This window comes from Callionymus lyra, chromosome 16 (assembly GCF_982586985.1).
Source record: "Callionymus lyra chromosome 16, fCalLyr1.hap1.1, whole genome shotgun sequence".
NCBI lineage: Eukaryota > Metazoa > Chordata > Actinopteri > Syngnathiformes > Callionymidae > Callionymus > Callionymus lyra.
In genome coordinates this window covers 17,279,717-17,305,239 of record NC_141833.1, presented here as the reverse complement: position 1 = coordinate 17,305,239, position 25,523 = coordinate 17,279,717, and the positions used below count along the sequence as shown (strand labels likewise).

The 25,523-nt window shown below is 37.2% G+C and overlaps 3 protein-coding genes across 3 annotated transcripts; all 3 read right to left on the bottom strand.

The window, feature by feature from the left end:
- Positions 1-2,687: 2,687 nt before the first annotated feature.
- Positions 2,688-21,133, bottom strand: LOC148064004 (uncharacterized). Its single transcript, XM_087810366.1, has 6 exons — positions 21,091-21,133; positions 20,119-20,418; positions 19,455-19,703; positions 19,211-19,321; positions 19,061-19,124; positions 2,688-3,143 (listed from the first exon to the last, which is right to left on the bottom strand). The coding sequence occupies exons 1-6, from the start codon at positions 21,131-21,133 to the stop codon at positions 2,969-2,971; spliced, it is 942 nt and encodes a 313-aa protein (XP_087666492.1). The 3' UTR covers positions 2,688-2,968.
- On the bottom strand, positions 9,423-15,625 carry LOC148064005 (uncharacterized). The gene is made up of 5 exons (XM_087810492.1): positions 15,611-15,625; positions 15,005-15,304; positions 10,915-11,175; positions 10,698-10,790; positions 9,423-10,404 (listed from the first exon to the last, which is right to left on the bottom strand). Exons 2-5 carry the CDS (start codon positions 15,087-15,089, stop codon positions 10,328-10,330), a joined length of 516 nt encoding a protein of 171 aa, XP_087666618.1. The 5' UTR covers positions 15,090-15,304; positions 15,611-15,625; the 3' UTR covers positions 9,423-10,327.
- A 278-nt stretch (positions 21,134-21,411) lies between the features above and the next one.
- Positions 21,412-24,748, bottom strand: LOC148064003 (uncharacterized). The gene is made up of 8 exons (XM_087810365.1): positions 24,739-24,748; positions 24,192-24,286; positions 23,747-23,792; positions 23,217-23,405; positions 22,356-22,604; positions 22,111-22,230; positions 21,945-22,024; positions 21,412-21,749 (listed from the first exon to the last, which is right to left on the bottom strand). The coding sequence occupies exons 1-8, from the start codon at positions 24,746-24,748 to the stop codon at positions 21,585-21,587; spliced, it is 954 nt and encodes a 317-aa protein (XP_087666491.1). The 3' UTR covers positions 21,412-21,584.
- Between the last annotated feature and the right edge of the window lie 775 nt (positions 24,749-25,523).

Here is a 25,523-nt window from a genome sequence, read left to right as displayed (position 1 = left end):
CTTCTTATCTTCCATTACTCAGATGGAATCTGTTCTTATTCTTGGAGATTTTAATCTTCATGTTGATGACGTCACATCTTGTTCTGCTAAAGAACTTTTAACTTTAACAGAAGCCTTTAATTTTGAGCAACATGTTTCTGAACCCACTCATCAAAAAGGCCACATCTTAGACTTAGTTTTTACTCTTGGCCTAGACATTTCTAATGTATCTGTACATGATGTCCATCTGAGTGATCATTCTCTTGTCTTGTTTAACCTGGACTTCATCCCTGAACCTAAGCCTTTGAAAGTTAGGTCTCAGAGGCGTGTCATCTCAGCCGATACTGCAGACAGTTTTTCTGCTATGTTTGACCGTCTTTCCTTTGATGACTGCCCAGACGTGGACAGTTTGATTCACTGTTTCACTGGTCATTGTGTTGAAATACTGGATCAAGTGGCACCTGTTAAATCGAACTTAAAAATTCAGAAAAAAAGGTGCCCTTCGACAAATGAAGATCTCCTGAGTCTGAAGAGATTTTGTCGAAAGACTGAGCGTCTCTGGAAGTCCACTAAACTTGAGGTGCATAGACTTCACCTCAGGGATCTGATGACTTCTTACAATGAGATGGTAGAAACTGCTAGATCTGATTACATCAGAAAACTGGTAGCAGCAAATAGGAAAAACCCCAAAGTTTTGTTTGACACGATTAATTCACTCGTGTCTCCTGCTCCTCAAATCACGCCTGTCTTCTGTGAAGCTGACAGCAATGCATTGTTGAGATTTTTCATTGACAAAATTAAATTGAACAAAGAGAAAATCTCTCCCCCTTTGTTTGGAACCCCTTCTGTCTCTGAGCCCCTCTCCTCCTCTTGGTCCTCCTTCACTGCTGTATCTTTGGGTGATATTTCGGCACTAGTGAATAAGATGACACCCTCCTCTTGCTCAGATGACGTCCTTCCTTGTAGGCTTTTTATCAAAGTATTTGATGTAATTGGCCCCTGGGTTACCAATATGGTAAACCTCTCCCTTTCCACAGGGGTTTTTCCCAATGCATTTAAACATGCCATTGTGGAGCCTCTGCTCAAAAAAACAGGCTTAGACCCAACTGACCTCAGTAATTTCAGGCATATTTCTAAGCTCCCTTTCTTGTCCAAGATCTTGGAGAAGGTGGTGTCTGAGCAGCTGTCTTTGTTCCTGGATCAAAGCGACATCCATGAGAAGTTTCAGTCTGGCTTCCGTAAACATCACTCTACGGAGACAGCTTTATTGAAAGTGTCCAGTGACATCATGATGTCGGCTGACTCTGGTAAATTCACTGTTCTGGTTCTTTTGGATCTGTCCTCAGCCTTTGACACAGTTGATCACCAGATCCTGTGTGACTGTCTGGGTCTGTGTTAGAATGGTTCTCATCTTACCTTTCTGGGCGCAGTTTTAGTGTATCTGCCAATCAAATGAGGTCTGAATCGGCAGATCTGTTGTGTGGAGTCCCTCAAGGTTCTGTTCTGGGTCCTTTATTGTTTTTGCTGTACTTGATTCCTCTCAGTAAAATCATTCAGAGATTTCTAGATGTTTCTTATCACATTTTTGCTGATGACATCCAGCTCTACTGCTCTTTTGATCCAACTGAGCCCCAAAGGCTGAACAGCTTGGTCAATTGTTTGCTAGAAATCAAACAATGGCTGAGTGAAAACACTCTGCAGCTAAATGTGGTCAAAACTGAAACAGTGGTGATTACTCCTGATGATAAGGTTCCAGGGTTGAGTCAGTACTTGGGTGACTTAGGTCAGTCTGTCAAACTGAGCCTGAGAAACCTGGGTGTTGTATTTGATAAAGACATGTCTCTTGTTCGACACTGCAGAAAACTGACCAGAAACTGTTTCCTTCAACTGAGAAAAATCTCTAAACTTAGGAAAATGTTGTCGGAACATGATCTGGAGCTTGTGATCCATGCGTTTGTTTCTTCTCTTCTGGACTATTGTAACAGTTTGTTTTCATGTCTTAACAAGAAGGATCTGTCTCGTCTGCAGTTGATTCAGAACTCTGCAGCGAGAATTCTGACCCGCTCTAGTAGAAGAACTCACATTTCTCCGATCCTTAAAACTCTTCACTGGCTTCCAGTTTCTTTCAGGATCAATTTTAAAATTATGCTTCTTACATTTAGAGCTATTCATTGTCAGGCTCCTCCTTACATCACTGATCTGATCCAGCCTTACACCCCAGCTCGGGCTCTGAGGTCTGTTGATCAGAATCTACTGATGGTTCCACGCACACGGCTCGGGACCAGAGGAGAGAAATCTTTTCAGGCTGTTGCTCCTAAGCTTTGGAACAATCTTCCTCTCTCTTTGCGCTTGATGGATCTACTGACTCCTTTAAGAAACATCTTAAGACGTTTCTATTTGTTCAGGCTTTTCCTTAATTTTCTGGAACTCCTGTGTTGTTCTCAGTATTATCTTGATCTTTAAACTATATACTTTTTTGAGTATTGTTTTGATTGTTAAAGCGCTTTGTGACCCTGGTCTGGAAAAGCGGTATATAAATAAATATTACTTACTAAATATGACTTACTTAAACCTGGGACACGTTTTCTGCTCATAAACGTAACCAGCTGCAATAATAAATGTACCCAAACACAATTAATTAATTTCTTTGACCTAATATAATAAGTGCATGACAAAAATAACATTCATTAAGTGACACATTTCCCGGATTATATTTGTAATATTTTATCTTTAGTGACCGACAAGTCTTTGTTGGATGAGCTCAAACGCACACGATGAAGCTTTTTTCAACACAAACATTGAGACTCATATATTATCTTACTTTAAATATCATATTATTATTAATAATCCTATAATTTCTGTGGTCGTAACGTTTCTTCTCCACTGAAGAAAGTCGGAAGAGCAACACTTTGTTTTTACCTGTTGCTAACTTGCAATGGTCAATTCTGTAATGTGTGTTTTAAACTGATGAAGAAAAACAACATGAGCCTCAGTCACAGAGCCTGAAGAGGCATTTCTTTGTTGCCGTCTCTGAGCCCGTTTCTTTTCTTGTCCACTTGAGCGTACATCGTATGAAGAGAGGCGGCATCTTCTGGTGAGGCTGGTGTCGGCGCCGTGTGGAAATCCACCAAGCTGTACGTGGGATCTTGGCTCGGGCTCGGCTCCTGTGAAGTAAACACATCTCTGATCCAATCCTGGTGTTCCTCAGGGCTCAACTTCAGGTCTCTTTCAGTTTACTTTGCTAATATTTTAAATCAATCTCTGGTTTTTCAGGCTCATGATCCAAGTCTATCTTGGTCAGTCCATCAAACGTTCACTATGAGCTAATCCAGTGATGGTTCTGAAGAAACAACACTTACCTGAGGTTCTTCATATTCTGCGTCTATTTCAGCCCCTTCAGGTCTTGAAGAGCCGATTTCATCTGAAGATATTTTTTTCTCTGAAGACATAAAAAAAACAATAGCTTAGAGCTCTTGGTCAAACGCACGCACACTTTTGCTTAAGAGACAACATGAGGCGACTCACTTCACTTTTTGTACATGAAAACTCCAACAATTACAACTACTACCACAGGAACTATGACCAAGAGCCAATAAGGAGGTGGAGATGGAGGCTGAAAGTCTGTGAATACAAAAATAATGACTTATATGAATATATATATATATATATATATATATATATATATATATATATATATATATATGTCATAAACATCTTTCAGTTTTCAACGAGGTCTTCGGACTTGAAGATGTTTCGTTTAACATGGGGATTTCACTCACAACACAGGTCTTTGACAACCTTCTTGTCACTGGTCCAGCTGACCTCGTTGCTATGGTTACAGATGTGTACAAGTGTGTGAGTTGATCGAGACAAGAACCACCTCCAGCTCAACTGGACTCACTGGATCTGGAAGAGAAAATCTTTAATTGGGACTTTGATCACAGTTGTGCAGCAGAAGCTGCTACTTAAGCCTCTCTTAAGTTTCTAAGGCTCTTGTTCTCATGTGAAGGAAGGACAGAACAATAGATGGATGCAACGAAAGATAGAATTACTTGAATAATCTTGACTTTTTTTTATTAACATTCAAAGAAACATGTGTCTGTGGTTTTGTTTTATTGTCACTACAGAGTTCCAGGCCTCAGGTGAGAGTAGAAATCTACCATCAGTGGAGAGATTTGTCTTTCGGCTCAGCTCTTTACTCACCGAAGGATATGTTACAATTTATTTAACGCTTCACACATTCAAGAAAAAATAAAATGAACGCTCACCTCGAACTTCCACTTTATATGCTGCAAAATTGTTATTTTTCCTGCCTTCTATAACAGCTGTGTAGACTTCACTGTTGTTAAACTTCACATTCTTCAGCAACAAAGAATTATTTTCTTTTAAAAAAGAGGTGCTGATCCCCATCACTGCTAAACATAAACTTATCTAAGAACATACTTGTTTAAGACTGCATTTAGTTTTTGTAGTATCACTGGATCTAGCGACTGATGTGAGTTTTTTAGAGCGCTTATTGTATGGAGTTATTATCGTCTCACAAATATTTATAACTACAACAACAACAAATTTGTAAAACTTAAAATTCCGAGTGTGAAACTACATTTACATGTGGATCAGCAATTACAAGGATTATCCATTTACAAGTCCCGTTTATTCTAAGACAGTGGTGCTCACACATTTTCGGTTCGCGAGCTACTTTTATAATTGTCAAGTTCAAAAGATCTACCTTCATCAAATTTGCTCAACGTAAGTAAGAACATACTTTACTCAGATGACTTGCACTGAATGAAGTGAATGGACTGATGATCAGTCATGATGGAAGGATGTGTGGATTTAATCATCTTCATAGAAATGCTGACTTACATAAATAACTAGATTCAAATAGTGCAGTCCGTGAGGAGCATATTTGCTCATAAGAAGATACTTTTCCTGGTCTTAAGCTCAGTGTCAGCCTGTGTTAAATCTCATCCTCCACTGCAGACAAGTTCAGACTCGTATGTACTAAGAATTGCATTGATTTCCAACTAAAAATGGTCATTCATTCGAACCCAAATGGTGCACAAAAAATATTAATGTGTAAGAATCTGCGCGTGACACGAATTCAAACCTTTTCCTTTGTTCATCAAAAATCAACAAATTCAGACGGGTTCATCCCAATCCTCCATTTTCAATATGCCGATCATATTTAAATGAAGGACAAGACTTAAATTTCTCCATTTCTGTGATCATGAATAAACAAAAACAAATGGAAACAAGAATTCAAACTACTAGTTTATATTTTTTAATTTTAAACATGTCTGATATGAATCACACAAGTGGATTATTTAAAATGTAAAACATCTTCAGATGAAGTTTAACGAGAATAAAACTGTTAACCAGTAACTTCACATCATCATCGCTTTGTCTGATCGACTCTGACGTCATTAGAATTTGTGGCTCACCTGCACCTGTTTAACGTGTTTGGGTTTCAGCGTATTCTTATTATATTCGTGAGATAAAAGTAATTTACAAATAGTCATCATGTGATGGTGTATTAATGCAAGTGTGTTTTAAGGACGCGATCACAAAAGGAAAACCAGCATTTGTTGTGCTTTCATTGGAACCTGCAGCTTAACTTTGATTGAACTGAGGTCATGTTTCTGTGACTCTCTAGAGAAGAACAACACCAACACCTGTCTCCCACCAGTCACCTGCAGAAGTTCTCGGACGACTCCGCCATCGTCGGCCTCATTAGGGACGGGGATGACGGGCCGTACCGGGGACTTGTCCAGGACTTTGTTGACTGGTGCCTGGAAAACCACCTTCAGATCAACTCCAGCAAAACTAAGGAGTTGATTGTGGATTTCCGGCGGTGTCCCTCCATCTCCCCCTCACCACTGAACATCCAGGGACAGAACATTGAGATTGTCACGACATACAAGTTCCTGGGTGTTCACCTCAACAACCGCCTGGACTGGGTGGATAACACTGCTGCTCTTTATAAAAAAGGGCGGAGTAGAATCTACCTGCTCCGGAGGTTGAGGTCGTTTGGTGTCCGGGGGCCACTCCTGAAGTCATTCTATGACTCAGTAGTGGCCTCTGCCATCTTCAACGGTGTGGTCTGCTGGGGGAGCAGCATGACAGCAAAGGATAGGGCTAAACTGGACAGCCTTATTAAGAAGGCCGGTTACGTCCTAGGGCGCCCCCTGGATCCTGTGGAGGAAGTGACTGGAGGGAGGATGCGGAGCAAGCTGGGCTCCATGAGGAGGAACTTGTCTCACCCTCTCCAGCACACACTGAGGGCATTGAGGAGCTCCATCAGTGATAGGATGCTCCATCCCAGGTGTGTAAGGGAGAGGTACCGCAGGTCTTTCCTCCCTGCTGCCATCAGACTCCACAACAAGAACACACCAAGATAACTATTTAACTGCACCTCTTGTTATTTATGTAAATATGATTGTGTATATATTATATAGCGCAGATTTATCTTTTATTCTATTTAGATTTTCTTTCTCGTTTTTTAATAAAGGTTTTCTGATTCTGATTCTGATTCTGATTCTGAACCTGAAGCGATCAAACGCGCATTACTTTTTCAATATATTATAAAAAAAAAAAAACAAGCTTATAATTCTATATATTTTTCTGAATTGCGTAAAATGACTGTCGCACGTTTTGCTCTTTTTATTCTCGATTCATATGAACTTTGCCGCGCTTTCAGTGGAAGAGGCGGGAGCTCTGATTGACTGCTGTGCATGTCAATCAAATTTTCATCCAATCGGTGCAATAACCATTTGATTGACATGCACAGCAGCCAATCTGAGCTCTCTTTACTATTTTCTTATATCATATTTTATTAAATCACGCGATCTACTCGCAACAGCTTTGATTGACGAATTGCCCACCCCTGCTCTAAGACAATCGAAGCCCAAAATCTGCTGAACTGAGACTTGTACATCTCCTTGTAATTCACAAAACAACCACTAGAAGGCAGCCTTATGATCAACATTAACCATCGTCTGTTAGTACAAACCATTAACCTTGTTCTGAAGTATATAAACTAGACCCGTTTGGTCAATGAGCAAATCGCGATGAAAGTCAACTTGACAGTTTTTGTTTGACGGTTTTGTTCTGGAGTAAAACTATCTGATAATTAAATTAAAAATAATAATTAATTGATAAACTCTGAAAAATGTTTTCCTATTTCCTACAACAAATCATTTTTTAGATTTGGAATTTTTTTTAGTAATAAACTATTCTGTCTGACTTTAATCTGGTAATAAAATACAATAAAACATCTTTGAGTGGCCCCTCATACTCCAGCGTACATGTGCGTCAGTCTATTGCAGGAAAATGTAATTTTGGATTTGAGTTTGTAAATTTGTTTTAGCACGTTGTAAATTAGTTTCAAATTGTTTCAATACTTTCAGGAATTTTTTTTTGTCTGAAGACATAAAAAAAACAATTGCTTAGAGCTCTTGGTCAAACGCACGCACACTTTTGCTTAAGAGACAACATGAGGCGACTCACTTCGCTTTTTGTACATGAAAACTCCAACAATTACAACTACTACCACCAGAATTATGACCAAGAGCAAAACCCAATAAGGAGGTGGAGGTCGAGGCTGAGAGTCTGTGAATACAAAAATAATGACTTCAGGCTCTTCATCCTCTGTATATATATTTATACGTCATAACATCTTTCAGTTTTAAAGGACTTGAAGATGTTTCGTTTAACATGGGGATTTCACTCACAACACAGGTCTTTGACAACCTTCTTGTCACTGGTCCAGCTGACCTCGTTGCTATGGTTACAAATGATGCTGCTGTTCTCATAGTAGACTTGATGAGAGGACACTGAGATGTTTTGTTGTCCATCTTGGCTGCAGGTGTTGGAACTACAAGTCACGTTGACGTAACAAGTGTGTGAGTTGATCGAGACAAGAACCTCCTCCAGCTCAACTGGACTCACTGGATCTGGAAGAGAAAATCTATAATTGTGACTTTGATCACAGTTGTGCAGCAGAAGCTGCTACTGAAGTCTCTCTCGCTCTAACTTCAACATGTATGCTTGAAAACTTGGGCAGGAGATCGTCTTTGGCTCTGATGCTGGTATGTAGGGCTCTTGTTCTCATGTGAAGGAAGGACAGAACAATAGATGGATTCAACGAAAGAAAGAATTACTTGAATAATCTTGACTTTTTTTTATTAACATTAAAAAAAACATGTGTCTGTGGTTTTGTTGTATTGTCACTACAGAGTTGCTGGCCTTATTTTAATACTTCACACATTCAAGAAAAAATAAAATGAACTCTCACCTCGAACTTCCACTTTATATGCTGCAAAATTCTTCTGTAGACTCCACTGTTGTTGACCTTCACATTCTTCAGCAACAAGAATGCTGAAGAATTATTTTGTCTTAAAAACTCAGCTCTGCCTTTGTACTCTGGATATATCGAAGCCTCTTGTATAACATATGTTTTTATAATAACTTTTATTTGGTTGTGTTTCCAGTAAAAAACTTCAAACTCTGTCAGTTTAGAAGTTTGAGGACCAGCCAGATGTAGATCATCTCCTCTCTTCACAAACACAGTCTCAGGATCAGAACCTACAAAACACAAGAGTCACGATTATTTCTAGTTACGTTGACGACATGTGATGGAACATTTGTGTCATGTTCTTGCCTTCCCAGTTTTGACCCTGGTATGTTTTCTCGCTTTTCTGCCTGCCTGTGCCCTTGACCTGTTTTTTTGGATATCGTACCTGTTTGCTGTATATTCCTGGACTACCTGTGGCGATCCTCTGGCTGCTCCTAATAAAACTGTCAAGTTTTGACGAACTTTCTGCTCCTGGGTTTCCTTCCGCACCAGGACACTACGTTTGAGAAATAACCCTGCAGGACGTCAGTGATAAATGAAGTTGCTTTATATATATTAAAAAAAAAAAGGTGAGACAGTCAGTTTTGCATAACTTGACACCAAGTTATGCAAAACTGACTGTCTCACCTTTTTATTTTTCATTAATTCTCATGCTACAATTATAGCTATAATTGTAGCAGTGAATCAGGGGAGAAGCTACAAATTATTCAGGAGCTAAATATAATGGTAGAGGGACGATAAAAAACCTTGTTTAAATTGAATTGATTGATTTTGTTGCTGTTAAACTCACCGGTTACTTGATTCAGAAATTATAAATTAAAACCATTGAAAACTATTGACGCTCTGACAGTTTGTGCTCAACAACATAAACCAAATCTAAGTATTTAATAGTCAAAACAAACCTTGAACCATCATGGGAACACACAGGGCGAAAAGAATGAGCTTCATGATGAAGATTTAATCCAGTAAAAGAGAGTGAAACCAAGAGGGTGTTGTTTTGTTGATGGTGAAAACACCTGCAATAGAAAAAACAGAAATACCTGCCCAAAAGCCCTGCCCCACAAGTATGGCAGTACTGCTGAATATATAAGGTAAGGTAGAACTTTATTGATGAAATAGTTTTTTTCCAATAGCCACAGCAAATACAGCAATTTTTCATAAAAAATAAATCAAAATAAAATAAGAACAAGAACAAAGAGAAATAAAGAGAAATAACAAGATGATACAATCCAAGTCTAAAGATAAAGAACATAGATCAAAGAAAAATAAAAAAGACAAAGGATACAAGAATTAACATAGAATAGAACATCATGATACTTTTACTTCACTCCTGCCCCCAAACTCATTGTACAATTTAATAGCCTGAGGAATGAATGAGTCCCTGAGTCTATTTGTTTTGCAACTGGGAAGGAGCATTCGTGCACTATAATATATAAAATATAATGTGTAATATATAAATTTGCAAACACACACCACTGTAACATCGAATCCAATATACATTCAATAAATGCACAATAACTAATACATTTAATAGAAAAAACACAAACATATATACATACACACAACACTTTCTTTGGTAAAGTTTCCAGTAAAAGTCTTAATATCTCATCAGGTTCCTTTTTTTAATCTTTGTCTTTTTTTAATTTATGTATTCGTTTTATCCTATAAAAAAAATGCTTCTCATTCTTGAATCATTTTTTACTTCTCATGACTGAGGATGTTGTGATGGCGGCGAAACGTGTCTGACCAAAATAAAGAGAGGAAAACCAAAAAGATCTCTTCAATAATTAATCAAAGTTTTTTTTAAATGTAATTGATTGTTTAACACATGTTTGACAAATGTCCAATCAAGCTGAAAGAAGCAACACACAACTCAAACTAACAACATCCATTGTTTGTCATTAAAATACTATTGAGCTTAAAATACAAGTTCAGAAGTTTCAGACTATGTCACTGAATTTAGAATTAATCTCCATGACGATGACAGTCAGTTCAATTGTCCAGTTCGTACTCTGTCGAGGGGAGTGTGTGTTTCTGCTCAGGTGTGTAGTCATCATGACTTTTGTGTCCTAGAAAAGAAGTACAAGTCAATGAGTGTTTAAAAGATGACAATCATGAGCTCATTTGAGCTGCAGGTGTTCCTCAGGGCTCAAGTTTAGGTCCGCCTTTATTCATCTACACCAGACATGGATTAGTGAGTGTGTGTGTGTGTGTGTGTGTGTGTGTGTGTGTGTGTGTGTGTGTGTGTGTGTGTGTGTGTGTGTGTGTGTGTGTGTGTGTGTGTGTGTGTGTGTGTGTGTGTGTGTGTGTGTGTGTGTGTGTGTGTGTGTGTGTGTGTGTGTTTGTCGTTGGGGACACTTACGTCTGCAGGAGACTCCCAGCACCAAGAAAACGCCAATAAGCACAAAGACAATTTGGCTCCACAACAAAACGCCGATCCACGTGACTGAAGCAGCTGTGAAGAAACAAAGACTTTATAGAGGAAGTCAGAGATGAAGATGGTGAGGTTGTTGTTGGGAGGAAGAACCAGATCATTGTGAAACCATCAGAAGGACGTAGATTTTCGTCACACATCTCACCAGCAGTCAGACTGCAGAAATCCAGGATCTCCTTCTGGTCCGTGCTCCAGCTGACCTGGTTGCTATGGTTACAGACGATGGAGGTGTTCAGCAGGTAGATGTGGAGAGATGACTGGACCTTCTTCTCCCCACCATCCTGACTGCAGGTATGAGCTACACACCTGATGGAGCTGCTGATGTTTTGGCAGCTCACAGTGAGGCTGCAAGACTTTCTGAGGTCTGAGACCGAGTCCACCTGGAGCAGGACTGGAGACACTGGATCTGAAATAAACCACGTCGACTCCACATTAACAGTGTTTACATGGAGAACATCCCTTCAAGTTATCATGTTTAAGTGTTAATACTTCTCTAATGTTTCAATGTTGGGTTGTTGACTCCATAAATTATAACTGTATGCTAATTCTCTTTGATATACATTTTTGTTATATATATACATATATACTCAATTCTAGAATTGAAGACACTTTAGAATCAGTCGGATTCTAATCCAGATTCTCACCTATGTTGAGTTCATAGAAATTTGGCTGCAAATCTCTCTGATCATTATTACGTTTTGTTCCATCATCATTAATTACTAAGTGAAAAATGACTCAGATCTTTCAGAAATTCCAATATTTTTTATATTTCAGTAAAAACTAGATTCAAATTTAGCCTCAAATAGGTCATAAAATCACTTTACTTGCAAAGGAAGTGCAGGTGTACAAGTGTGTGAGTTGTTGTTTTTGATCACAGTTGTGCAGCAGAAGCTGCTACTGAAGTCTCTCTCGCTCTAACTTCAACATGTATGCTTGAAAACTTGGGCAGGAGATCGTCTTTGGCTCTGATGCTGGTATGTAGGGCTCTTGTTCTCATGTGAAGGAAGGACAGAACAATAGATGGATGGAACGAAAGATAGAATTACTTGAATAATCTTGACTCTTTTTATTAACATTCAAAGAAACATGTATCTGTGGTTTTGTTTTATTGTCACTACAGAGTTGCTGGCCTCAGGTGAGAGTAGAAATCTACCATCAGTGGAGAGATTTGTCTTCTGGTTCAGCGAGTGACTCATACGTTATGATTCTTTGTTATACTTTATACATTTAAAAATAAAGGAAGAAAATACTCACCCTGAACGTTCACGTTGTATGTCTTTTCAATGTGATCTTTACCATCATTTATCACAGCTGTGTAGACTCCACTGTCGTTAAACATCACATTCTTCAGCAACAAAGAATTATTTTCTTTTAAAAACTCAGCTCTGACTTTGTACTTTGGATATATCACGATCTTTTGTGTATCTTTTTTTAGAATATTTATTTGGTTCTGTTTTCAGTAAAAATCTTCAATCTCTGTCAGTTTCAAAGTTTGAGGACCAGCCAGACGTAGATCATCTCCTCTCTTCACAAACACAGTCTCAGGATCAGAACCTACAAAACACAAGAGTCACGATTATTTCTAGTTACGTTGACGACATGTGATGAAACATTTGTGTCATGTTCTTCATCCTAGTCATGGATCCACCACCTCGTCCCTCTGGTGTCCACAGGCTTCCTCTGGTCTCCTCCTCTGACTTGTATCAACTCTAGACTAAGAGGTGCTGATCCCCATCACTGCTAAATATAAACTCATCTAAGAAAAAGTTTAGCAAAACCTGTAAGACTGTATTTACTTTTTGTAGTATCGCTGGATATAGCGACTGATGTGATTTTTATTTTAGAGCGATGTGGATTAAAAAATAAGGGTTTATTGTATGGAGTTATTGTCGTCTCACAAATATTTATAACTGTACAGAGGGAGATCTGCAAATATTCAATGGTCGAACGTGTACCACAAATATAAAATTCATATTCGTAACTTGTATTTTTGTATTTACAACACATTTGCATTTGTAAACATATCATTTTAAGTTACAAAACAAAAATAATAATTTGTAAAACTTAAAATTCTAAGTGTGAAACTACATTTACATGTGGATCAGCAATTACAAAGATTCTCCATTTACAAGTCTTGCAATTACACGGATTTGCCAGTTACAAGGCCTGTTTATTCCCAGATAATCGAAGCCAAAAAAATCGGCAAAAACTGAGACTTGTATTCACAAAACAACCACTAAAAGGCAGCCTTGTAATCAACTTTGACCATCTTCTGTTAGTAAAAACCATTAACCTTGTTCTGAAGTATATAAACTAGACCCGTTTGGTCAATGAGAAAATCGTGATGAAAGTCAACTTGACAGTTTTTGTTTGACGGTTTTGTTCTGGAGTAAAACTATCTGATAATTAAATTTAAAAAAATAATTAAATGATAAACTCTGACATTTTTTTCCTATTTCCTACAACAAATATTTTTTTAGATTTGGAAATTTGTTTAGTAATAAACTATTCTGTGTGACTTTAATCTGGTAATAAAATACAATAAAACATCTTTGAGTGGCCCCTCATACTCCAGCATACATGTGCGTCAGTCTATTGCAGGAAAATGAAATTTTGGATTGGAGTTTGTAAATTTGTTTTAGCACGTTGTAAATAAGTTTCAAATTGTTTCAATACTTTCAGGATTTTTTTTTATTTGTTTCAGTAAATATTACTTGTCTTTCAGGGTAAAAAAAGATTTAAAAAAGGTTTTCAAAAATATTTTGAAGGGGATCATTTAAATAGCAAAAGTATAAAAAAGTTACTCCAGAGAGAAAAACTGGTGCAAATTGAGGAAGCTAGTGTAAGTATAACATCATGTCTCTTATGATCAGGCGATTTCTGAAAGATAATGTAAACATAATAAACGAGATCAAATCTATGAAAAATAAATAAAGATGGAAAAAAGTATTTTCACTTATTAGGGATTAAATATTCTTCAATTTCAGAGTTTGATTGAAAACATAGACTTTGTCGTTTATCATTTATATTTCCTTTCCTTACAGCAGTATTTAAGCAAGTTCTTCCTCATTCATTCTTCTCTCTAAGTTGTCAACAACAATGAGTCTTAAATGTATATTTTAGATGATTATCAGGATAATTTAATGTTTTAGTGAACCTGTTAAACCTACAAACTGTTTTAAAAACTACAACAATTGAACAATTAAGCTACTGCTTAACAAAAGTACAAAATAACAACAACATGAACAAAAATTCAGACAGACGTGCAAGAAGCTCTGTGTGTTCTTCTTTCTCACGTTTGCAAGTAAGAGTTTTACTTCAAACCAGACCAGATTTCTGTTGTATTACGTACCTGAAAGTAGACATTTGCGTAGAATCTTAGAGTATGTGAACCCACGTATTTATTAGTGATGAGCTGATGAAGCTTCATGAAACAGTGTCATGTTGTTTAGAGGTCAGTAGGTGGCGCCATCAGTTTAAAAATGATTTTTCATTAGAACAGTTGTTTAAAACAAAGGAAAATAGAGCAGAGACGCCATCTAGTGGACTATGAAACTAATGGCACTGCTTCTTGTAGCTTCATCAGACCATCACTAGTATTTAAGTAAATTACTGTGACCAGAGATAGATTGAAATAATAATACTTTTGCTCTCATTGTTTCACGAAAGTCATCATAATTAACATGAAATAATTATGCTTGTAAATCTTCCCTTTTTTTTTCTTTGGTTTTTTATTATTTTCTCGTATACATTTGTATTCAAAATACCTTGATTTAAATCCTATAAAAATAGAAGTTTTAGACGAACACATGCATCAAAAGACAGTAAACATAAAAACACATAATCATAAGAGATAATAACAGTGACATTAAGTGAATTTAAACCTTGGACACGTTTTCTGCTCATAAACAAAACCAGCTGCAATAATAAATGTACACAAACACAATTAACTATTATTTTCTTTGATCTAATATAATAAGTGCAGGACAAAAATAACATTCTTTAAATGACACATTTCCCGGATTATATTTGTAATATTTTATCTTTAGTGACCGACAAGTCTTTGTTGGATGAGCTCAAACGCACACGATGAAGCTTTTTTCAACACAAACATTGAGACTCATATATTATCTTACTTTAAATATCATTTTATTATTAATATCCTATAATTTTTGTGGTCGGAACCTTCTTTGTTATACTTTATACATTTAAAAATAAAGGAAGAAAATACTCACCCTGAACTTTCACGTTGTATTTTTTTTCAATGGGATTTCCAACATCACGTATCACAGCTGTGTAGACTCCACTGTCGTTAAGCATCACATTCTTCAGCAACAAAGAATTATTTTCTTTTAAAAACTCAGCTCTGCCTTTGTAATTTGGATGTATCAAAATCTTTTGTGTATCTATTTTTAGAATATTAATTTGGTTGTGATTCCAGGAAAAATCTCCAAACTCTGTCAGTTTCAAAGTTTGAGGACCAGCCAGACGTAGATCATCTCCTCTCTTCACAAACACAGTCTCAGGATCAGAACCTACAAAACACAAGAGTCACGATTATTTCTAGTTACGTTGACGACATGTGATGAAACATTTGTGTCATGTTCTTCATCCTAGTCATGGATCCACCACCTCGTCCCTCTGGTGTCCACAGGCTTCCTCTGGTCTCCTGCTCTGACTTGTAATTAGACCCGTTTGGTCAATGAGCAAATCGCGATGAAAGTAAACTTGACAGTTTTTTTTTTGACTGTTTTGTTCTGGAGTAAAACTGATAATTAAATTAAAAAAAGAAAATAATTTATAAACTGGTTTGTAGCTTTAGAAAAGTGAAAAGTATTTACCTTGAACGGCTGTAATCACACACAGAGCGAACATAACCAGAGACATGTTTGCACACTTGAAAGGGACATTGTATGTGGTTACAGACAGAGACTTGTACATCTCCTTGTAATTCACAAAAAAAGCCACTAGAGGGCAGCCTTGTAATCAACATTGACCATCTTCTGTTGCCCCTCATACTCCATCGCTTGTAAATTTGTTTCAAATTGTTTCAATACTTTCAGGAAAAGTTTTAATGTTTTTTATCTGTTTCAGTAAATGTAACTTTTCTTTCAGAGTAAAAAAAGATTTAGATATGTTTTCAAAAACATTTTGAAGGGGATCATTTAAATAGCAAAAGTATAAAACAGTGATTTCAGAGAGAAAAACTGGTGCAAATTGAAGAAGCTAGTGTAAGTATAACATCATGTCTCTTATGATCAGGCGATTTCTGAAGGATAAAGTAAACATAATAAAAGATAAAATCTATGAAAAATAAATAAAGATGAAACTTATTAGGGTTTAAATATTCTTCAGTTTGATTGAAAACATAGACTTTGTCGTTTATCATTTATACTTCCTTTCCTTAAAGCAGTATTTCAGCAAGTTTTTCCTCATTCATTCTTCTCTCTAAGTTGTCAACAACAATGAGTCTTAAATGTTTATTTTAGAGGATTATCAGGATAATTGAATATTTCCTTGAACCTGTTAAACCTACAAACCGTTTTAAAAACTTCAACAATTGAGACCAGATTACATTTTTCACAACATTTATTTATGTTATTTCAAAGTACAGCTACTGCTTAACAAAAGTAAGTCTCTGGTAACTGGTTTGTAGCTTTAGAAAAGTGAAAAGTATTTACCTTGAACGGCTGTAATCACACACAGAGCGAACAAAACCAGAGACATGTTTGCACTGAACAAGAAACAGGAAGTGGGTTTATTATAGGAAACCTCTACAAGCTCATTCTTATTCCGTTAGTCCATTTCTAACACCAGCATCAGATCTCCACAACGGCCCCCAGTCCCACCTACATAAGCATCTCATTATCAAAGTGTCCTTCGATGGGATTTCTGCCTGACACCCTGTCCCACCAGGAACATTTCAACGCTTCTCTTTGAAACTCTTATTTGCTGCTTAAGAAATCATCTGTGATGGCGGACCATTAAGAAATCACTTGACACAGAATGAAGAGACTCTTGTCAATTTAGACACCGACAGGGTCTCCCTTCACGTGTGGACCTCAAGCTTGCTGGCTGAAGTTCATCGTCTCAATGCGCTTCTTCACTCGACCTGAACAATAGCAGGTTGAATTACTAGTTTTGAGCATAACCTAAAATAATCCTAGTATTTAATGTTCATCCAGACCAAACATACCCAAAGTGACCACCTGGACATTCTCCAAGGACGCATAGAGCAGGTTGTTCCACCGCAGAAAAACTAGACGGTCATTAGGTAAATACTGGACTTTGTCCCAGCAACAGGCGCTCACAGATCTGGGGGTACATGGAGCAGTGGGCCAGCCTTGGCTGCCTCTGGGGCTCAACTTCTACATGATGACCCCTTAACTGACTTAACCGATCCTCTTAGGATCTTTGTGAATAAGACCAGCAGCAAACCTAACATATATTTCTGGAGCTGCAGCCTTTTGTGTTCTTTGATTCAGGGCAACTAAGGGAGTGTTGTACTACTTTATAAGGCATGGGTCTCGTCTTTTTGTGGAAGGATGGGCCCCAAAGAGACGTGAGACTTGAAAACACTTCTAGAAGTGCCACTAGAGGTCACCATAACCCCTTCTTTGTCATCCACACTGCTCTATCAAAGCTCACGTCATTTCTGGCGGATACATCTCCTTGTGATTCTAGGTCAGAGTGACCCAGCTAAAAGTTCAGCACAAACTTGGAAACCTGTCCTTTGGTCAAATAACTCTAGATATTCTACCAGAGTCTCGGTCTCAAATCCCTCTTTCACTCTGCCTTGACTGGACTGTGATGGGAAAGTCCTGAGCTCTTATTTGAAACTGCGTAGAAGATATAACAGCAAACTAACAGCGCTTCAGAGAGTATTCAGACAGACGTGCAAGAAGCTCTGTGTGTTCTTCTTTCTCACGTTTGCAAGTAAGAGTTTTACTTCAAACCAGATCAGATTTCTGTTGTATTACGTACCTGAAAGTAGACATTTGCGTAGAATCTTAGAGTATGTGAACCCACGTATTTATTAGCGATGAGCTGATGAAGCTTCATGAAACAGTGTCATGTTGTTTAGAGGTCAGTAGGTGGCGCCATCAGTTTAAAAATGATTTTTCATTAGAACAGTTGTTTAAAACAAAGGAAAATAGAGCAGAGACGCCATCTAGTGGACTATGAAACTTATGGCACTGCTTCATGACGCTTCATCAGACCATCACTAGTATTTAAGTAAATTACTGTGACCAGAGATAGATTGAAATAATAATACTTTTGCTCTCATTGTTTCATGAAAGTCATCATAATTAACATGAAATAATTATGCTTGTAAATCTTTTTTATTTTGCTTGTGTTTTTTATCATTTTTTCGTATACATTTGTTTTCAAAATACCTTCATTTAAATCCTATAAAAATACACATTTTAGACAAACACATGCAGCAAAAGACAGTAAACATAAAAATGCATAATCATAACAGATAATAACAGTGACATTAAGAGAATTTAAACCTTGGACAGGTTTTCTGCTCATAAACGTAACCAGCAGCAATAATACATTTACACAAACACAATTAACTATTATTTTCTTTGACCTAATATAATAAGTGCAGGACAAAAATAACATTCATTAAATGACACACTTCCCGGATTACATTTGTAATATTTTATCTTTAGTGACCGACAAGTCTTTGTTGGATGAGCTCAAACGCACACGATGAAGCTTTTTTCAACACAAACATTGAGACTCATACATTATCTTACTTTAAATATCATATTATTATTAATATCCTATCATTTCTGTGGTCGTAACGTTTCTTCTCCACTGAAGAAAGTCGGAAGAGCAACACTTTGTTTTTACCTGTTGCTAACTTGCAATGGTCAATTCTGTAATGTGTGTTTTAAACTGATGAAGAAAAACAACATGAGCCTCAGTCACAGAGCCTGAAGAGGCATTTCTTTGTCTCTGCACCCGTTTCTTTTCTTGTCCACTTGAGCGTACATCGTATGAAGAGAGGCGGCATCTTCTGGTGAGGCTGGTGTTGGCGCGGTGTGGAAATCTACCAAGCTGTACGTGGGATCTTGGCTCGGGCTCGGCTCCTGTGAAATGAACACATCTCTGTTAAAATCCTGGAGTTCCTCAGGGCCCAACTTCAGGTCTCTTTCAGTTTACTTTACTTATATTTTAAATCAATCTCTGTTTTTTCAGGCTCATGATCCAAGTCTATCTTGGTCAGTCCATCAAACGTTCACTATGAGCTAATCCAGTGATAAAGAAACAACACTTACCTGAGGTTCTTCATATCATATTCAGGTCTTGAAGAGCCGATTTCATTTGAAGATATTTTTTTCTCTGAAGACATAAAAAAAACAAATGCTTAGAGCTCTTGGTCAAACGCACGCACACTTTTGCTTAAGAGACAACATGAGGCGACTCACTTCGCTTGTTGCACTTGATAACTCCAACAATTACAACTACTAAAACTACTACCACCGGAATTATGACAAAGAACCAATAAGGAGATGGAGTTGGAGATGGAGGCTGAGAGTCTGTGAATACAAAAATAATGACTTATATGAATATATATATAGATACACAGTATATATGTCATAAACATCTTTCAGTTTTCAACGAGGTCTTCGGACTTGAAGATGTTTCGTTTAACATGGGGATTTCACTCACAACACAGGTCTTTGACAACCGTCTTGTCACTGGTCCAGCTGACCTCGTTGCTATGGTTACAGATGATGCTGCTGTTCTCATAGCAGACTTGATGAGAGGACACTGAGATGTTTTGTTGTCCATCTTGGCTGCAGGTGTTGGAACTACAGTGGAAGTAGCTGCTGATGGGACCACAAGTCACGTTGAAGTAACAAGTGTATGAGTCGTTCGAGACAAGAACCTCCTTCAGCTCAACTGGACTCACTGGATCTGGAAGAGAAAATCTTTAATTGTGACTTTGATCACAGTTGTGCAGCAGAAGCTGCTACTGAAGTCTCTCTCGCTCTAACTTCAACATGTATGCTTGAAAACTTGGGCAGGAGATCGTCTTTGGCTCTGATGCTGGTATGTAGGGCTCTTGTTCTCATGTGAAGGAAGGACAGAACAATAGATGGATGGAATGTAAGATAGAATTACTTGAATAATCTTGACTCTTTTTATTAACATTCAAAGAAACATGTGTCTGTGGTTTTGTTTTATTGTTACTACAGAGTTGCTGGCCTCAGGTGAGAGTAGAAATCTACCATCAGTGGAGAGATTTGTCTTCTGGTTCAGCGAGTTACTCATACGTTATGATTCTTTGTTATACTTTAAACATTTAAAAATAAAGGAAGTAAATACTCACCCTGAACTTTCACATTGTATGTCTTTTCAATGTGATCTTCACCATCATTTATCACAGCTGTGTAGACTCCACTGTCGTTAAACGTCACATTCTTCAGCAACAAAGAATTATTTTCTTTTAAAAACTCAGCTCTTCCCTTGTACTTTGGATATATCACGATCTCTTGTGTATCTATTTTTAGAATGCTTGATTGGTTGTGTTTCCAGAAAAAATCTTTAAACTCTGTCAGTTTCAAAGTTTGAGGACCAGCCAGACGTAGATCATCTCCTCTCTTCACAAACACAGTCTCAGGATCAGAACCTACAAAACACAAGAGTCACGATTATTTCTAGTTACGTTGACGACATGTGATGAAACATTTGTGTCATGTTCTTCATCCTAGTCATGGATCCACCACCTCGTCCCTCCCGAGTCGACAGGCTTCCTCTGGTCTCCTCCTCTGACTTGTATCAACTCTAGACTAAGAGGTGCTGATCCCCATCACTGCTAAATATAAACTCATCTAAGAAAAAGTTTTGCAAAACCTGTAAGACTGTATTTACTTTTTGTAGTATCGCTGGATATAGCGACTGATGTGATTTTTTTTTTTTTTAGAGCGGTGTGGATGAAAAAATAAGGGTTTATTGTATGGAGTTATTATCGTCTCACAAATATTTATAACTGTACACAGGGAGATCTACAAATATTCAATGGTCAAACGTGTACCACAAATATAAAATTCATATTTGTAATTTGTATTTTTGTATTTACAAAACATTTGTATTTGTAAACATATCATTTTAATTTACAAATTTTAAAAAAATTGTAAAACTTAAAATTGAGTATGAAAACTACATTTACATGAGGATCAGCAATTACAAGGATTGTACATTTACAAGTCTGTTTATTCTAAGTCAATCGAAGCCCAAAATCTGCTGAACTGCTAATCTCCTGAAACCTGAAAGTAGACATTTGTGTAGAATCTTAGAGTACCTGAACCCACGTATTTATTAGTAATTTGCTGATGAAGCTTCATGAAACAGTGTCATGTTGTTTAGAGGTCAGTAGGTGGCGCCATCAGTTTAAAAATGATGCTTCATTATACCAGTTGTTTAAAACAAAGGAAAATAGAGCAGAGACGCCATCTAGTGGACTATGAAACTAATGGCACTGCTTCATGACGCTTCATCAGACCATCACTAGTATTTAAGTAAATTACTGTGACCAGAGATAGATTGAAATAAATAATACTTTTGCTCTCATTGTTTCACGAAAGACATCATAATTAACATGAAATAATTATGCTTGTAAATCTTCTTTTTTTTTTTACTTGTGTTTTTTATTATTTTTTCGTTTACATTTGTTTTCAAAATACCTTCATTTAAATCCTATAAAAATAAACATTTTAGACAAACACATGCAGCAAAAGACAATAAAAAAATAAAAATGCATAATCAACTGATGAAGAAAAACAGCATGAGCCTCAGTCACAGAGCCTGAAGAGGCATTTCTTTGTCTCTGAGCCCGTTTCTTTTCTTGTCCACTTGAGCGTACATCGTATGAAGAGAGGCGGCATCTTCTGGTGAGGCTGGTGTCGGCGCGGTGTGGAAATCCACCAAGCTGTACGTGGGATCTTGGCTCGGGCTCGGCTCCTGTGAAATGAACACATCTCTGATCCAATCCTGGTGTTCCTCAGGGCTCAACTTCAGGTCTCTTTCAGTTTACTTTGCTAATATTTTAAATCAATCTCTGGTTTTTCAGGCTCATGATCCAAGTCTATCTTGGTCAGTCCATCAAACTTTCACTATGAGCTAATCCAGTGATGGTTCTGAAGAAACAACACTTACCTGCGGTTCTTCATATTCTGCGTCTATTTCAGCCTCTTCAGGTCTTGAAGAGCCGATTTCATTTGAAGACATTTTTTTCTCTGAAGACATAAAAAAAACAATTGCTTAGAGCTCTTGGTCAAACGCACGCACACTTTTGCTTAAGAGACAACATGAGGCGACTCACTTCGCTTTTTGTACTTGAAAACTCCAACAATTACAACTACTACCACCAGAAATATGACCAAGAACAAAACCCAATAAGGAGTTGGAGTTGGAGTTAGAGTTTGAGATGGAGGCTGAGAGTCTGTGAATACAAAAATAATGACTTCAGGCTCTTCATCCTCATATATATATATATATATATATATATGTCATAAACATCTTCAGTTTTTTTGAAGATGTTTCGTTTAACATGGGGATTTCACTCACAACACAGGTCTTTGACAACCGACTTGTTACTGGTCCAGCTGACCTCGTTGCTATGGTTACAGATGATGCTGCTGTTCTCATAGTAGACTTGATGAGAGGACGCTGAGATGTTTTGTTGTCCATCTTGGCTGCAGGTGTTGAAACTATAGTTGAAGTAGCTGCTGATGGGACCACAAGTCACGTTGACGTAACAAGTGTGTGAGTTGATCGAGACAAGAACCTCCTCCAGCTCAACTGGACTCACTGGATCTGGAAGAGAAAATCTTTAATTGGGACTTTGATCACAGTTGTGCAGCAGAAGCTGCTACTTAAGCCTCTCTTAAGTTTCTAAGGCTCTTGTTCTCATGTGAAGGAAGGACAGAACAATAGATGGATGCAACGAAAGATAGAATTACTTGAATAATCTTGACTTTTTTTTATTAACATTCAAAGAAACATGTGTCTGTGTTTTTGTTTTATTGTCACTACAGAGTTGCTGGCCTCAGGTGAGAGTAGAAATCTACCATCAGTGGAGAGATTTGTCTTTCGGCTCAGCTCTTTACTCACCGAAGGATATGTTACAATTTATTTAACGCTTCACACATTCAAGAAAAAATTAAATGAACACTCACCTCGAACTTCCACTTTATATGCTGCAAAATTGTTATTTTTCCTGCCTTCTATAACAGCTGTGTAGACTCCACTGTTGTTAAACTTCACATTCTTCAGCAACAAAGAATTATTTTCTTTTAAAAACTCAGCTCCGACTTTGTACTCTGGATATATCGAAGCCTCTTGTACAGCATGTGTTTTTATAATAACTTTGTTTTTGTTGTGTTTCCAGTAAAAAACGTACTGTTAAAAACTCGTTGCTATGCTTACAAATGATGCTGCTGTTCTCATAGTAGACTTGATGAGAGGACACTGAGATGTTTTGTTGTCCATCTTGGCTGCAGGTGTTGGAACTACAGTTGAAGTAGCTGCTGATGGGACCACAAGTCACGTTGACGTAACAAGAGTTTGAGTTAATCGAGACAAGAACCTCCTTCAGCTCAACTGGACTCACTGGATCTGGAAGAGAAAATCTTTAATTGTGACTTTGATCACAGTTGTGCAGCAGAAGCTGCTACTGAAGTCTCTCTCGCTCTAACTTCAACATGTATGCTTGAAAACTTGGGCAGGAGATCGTCTTTGGCTCTGATGCTGGTATGTAGGGCTCTTGTTCTCATGTGAAGGAAGGACAGAACAATAGATGGATTCAACGAAAGAAAGAATTACTTGAATAATCTTGACTTTTTTTTATTAACATTCAAAAAAACATGTGTCTGTGGTTTTGTTGTATTGTCACTACAGAGTTGCTGGCCTTATTTTAATACTTCACACATTCAAGAAAAAATAAAATGAACTCTCACCTTGAACTTCCACTTTATATGCTGCAAAATTCTTCTGTAGACTCCACTGTTGTTAACCTTCACATTCTTCAGCAACAAGAATGCTGAAGAATTATTTTGTCTTAAAAACTCAGCTCTGCCTTTGTACTCTGGATATATCGAAGCCTCTTGTATAACATATGTTTTTATAATAACTTTTATTTGGTTGTGTTTCCAGTAAAAAACTTCAAACTCTGTCAGTTTAGAAGTTTGAGGACCAGCCAGACGTAGATAATCTCCTCTCTTCACAAACACAGTCTCAGGATCAGAACCTACAAAACACAAGAGTCACGATTATTTCTAGTTACGTTGACGACATGTGATGGAACATTTGTGTCATGTTCTTGCCTTCCCGGTTTTGACCCTGGTATGTTTTCTCGCTTTTCTGCCTGCCTGTGCCCTTGACCTGTTTTTTTGGATATCGTACCTGTTTGCTGTATATTCCTGGACTACCTGTGGCGATCCTCTGCCTGCTCCTAATAAAACTGTCAAGTTTTGACGAACTTTCTGCTCCTGGGTTTCCTTCCGCACCAGGACACTACGTTTGAGAAATAACCCTGCAGGACGTCAGTGATAAATAAAGTTGCTTTATATATATAAAAAAAAAAAAGGTGAGACAGTCAGTTTTGCATAACTTGACACCAAGTTATGCAAAACTGACTGTCTCACCTTTTTTTTTTTCATTAATTCTCATGCTACAATTATAGCTACAATTATAGCTATAATTATAATTATAGCTATAATTGTAGCAGTGAATCAGGGGAGAATCTACAAATTATTCAGGAGCTAAATATAATGGTAGAGGGACGATAAAAAACCTTGTTTAAATTGAATTGATTGATTTTGTTGCTGTTAAACTCACCGGTTACTTGATTCAGAAATTATAAATTAAAACCATTGAAAACTATTGACGCTCTGACAGTTTGTGCTCAACAACATAAACCAAATCTAAGTATTTAATAGTCAAAACAAACCTTGAACCATCATGGGAACACACAGGGCGAAAAGAATGAGCTTCATGATGAAGATTTAATCCAGTAAAAGAGAGTGAAACTAAGAGGGTGTTGTTTTGTTGATGGTGAAAACACCTGCAATAGAAAAAACAGAAATACCTGCCCAAAAGCCCTGCCCCACAAGTATGGCAGTACTGCTGAATATATAAGGTAAGGTAGAACTTTATTGATGAAATTGTTTTTTTCCAATAGCCACAGCAAATACAGCAATTTTTCATAAAAAATAAATCAAAATAAAAAAAGAACAAGAACAAAGAGAAATAAAGAGAAATAACAAGATGATACAATCCAAGTCTAAAGATAAAGAACATAGATCAAAGAAAAATAAAAAAGACAAAGGATACAAGAATTATCATAGAATAGAACATCATGATACTTTGACTTCACTCCTGCCCCTGAACTCATTGTACAATTTAATAGCCTGAGGAATGAATGAGTCCCTGAGTCTATTTGTTTTGCAACTGGGAAGGAGCATTCGTGCACTATAATATATAAAATATAATGTGTAATATATAAATTTGCAAACACACACCACTGTAACATCGAATCCAATATTCATTCAATAAATGCACAATAACTAATACATTTAATAGAAAAAACACAAAAATATATACATACACACAACACTTTCTTTGGTAAAGTTTCCAGTAAAAGTCTTAATATCTCATCAGGTTCCTTTTTTTAATCTTTGTCTTTTTTTTATTTATGTATTCGTTTTATCCTATAAAAAAAATGCTTCTCATTCT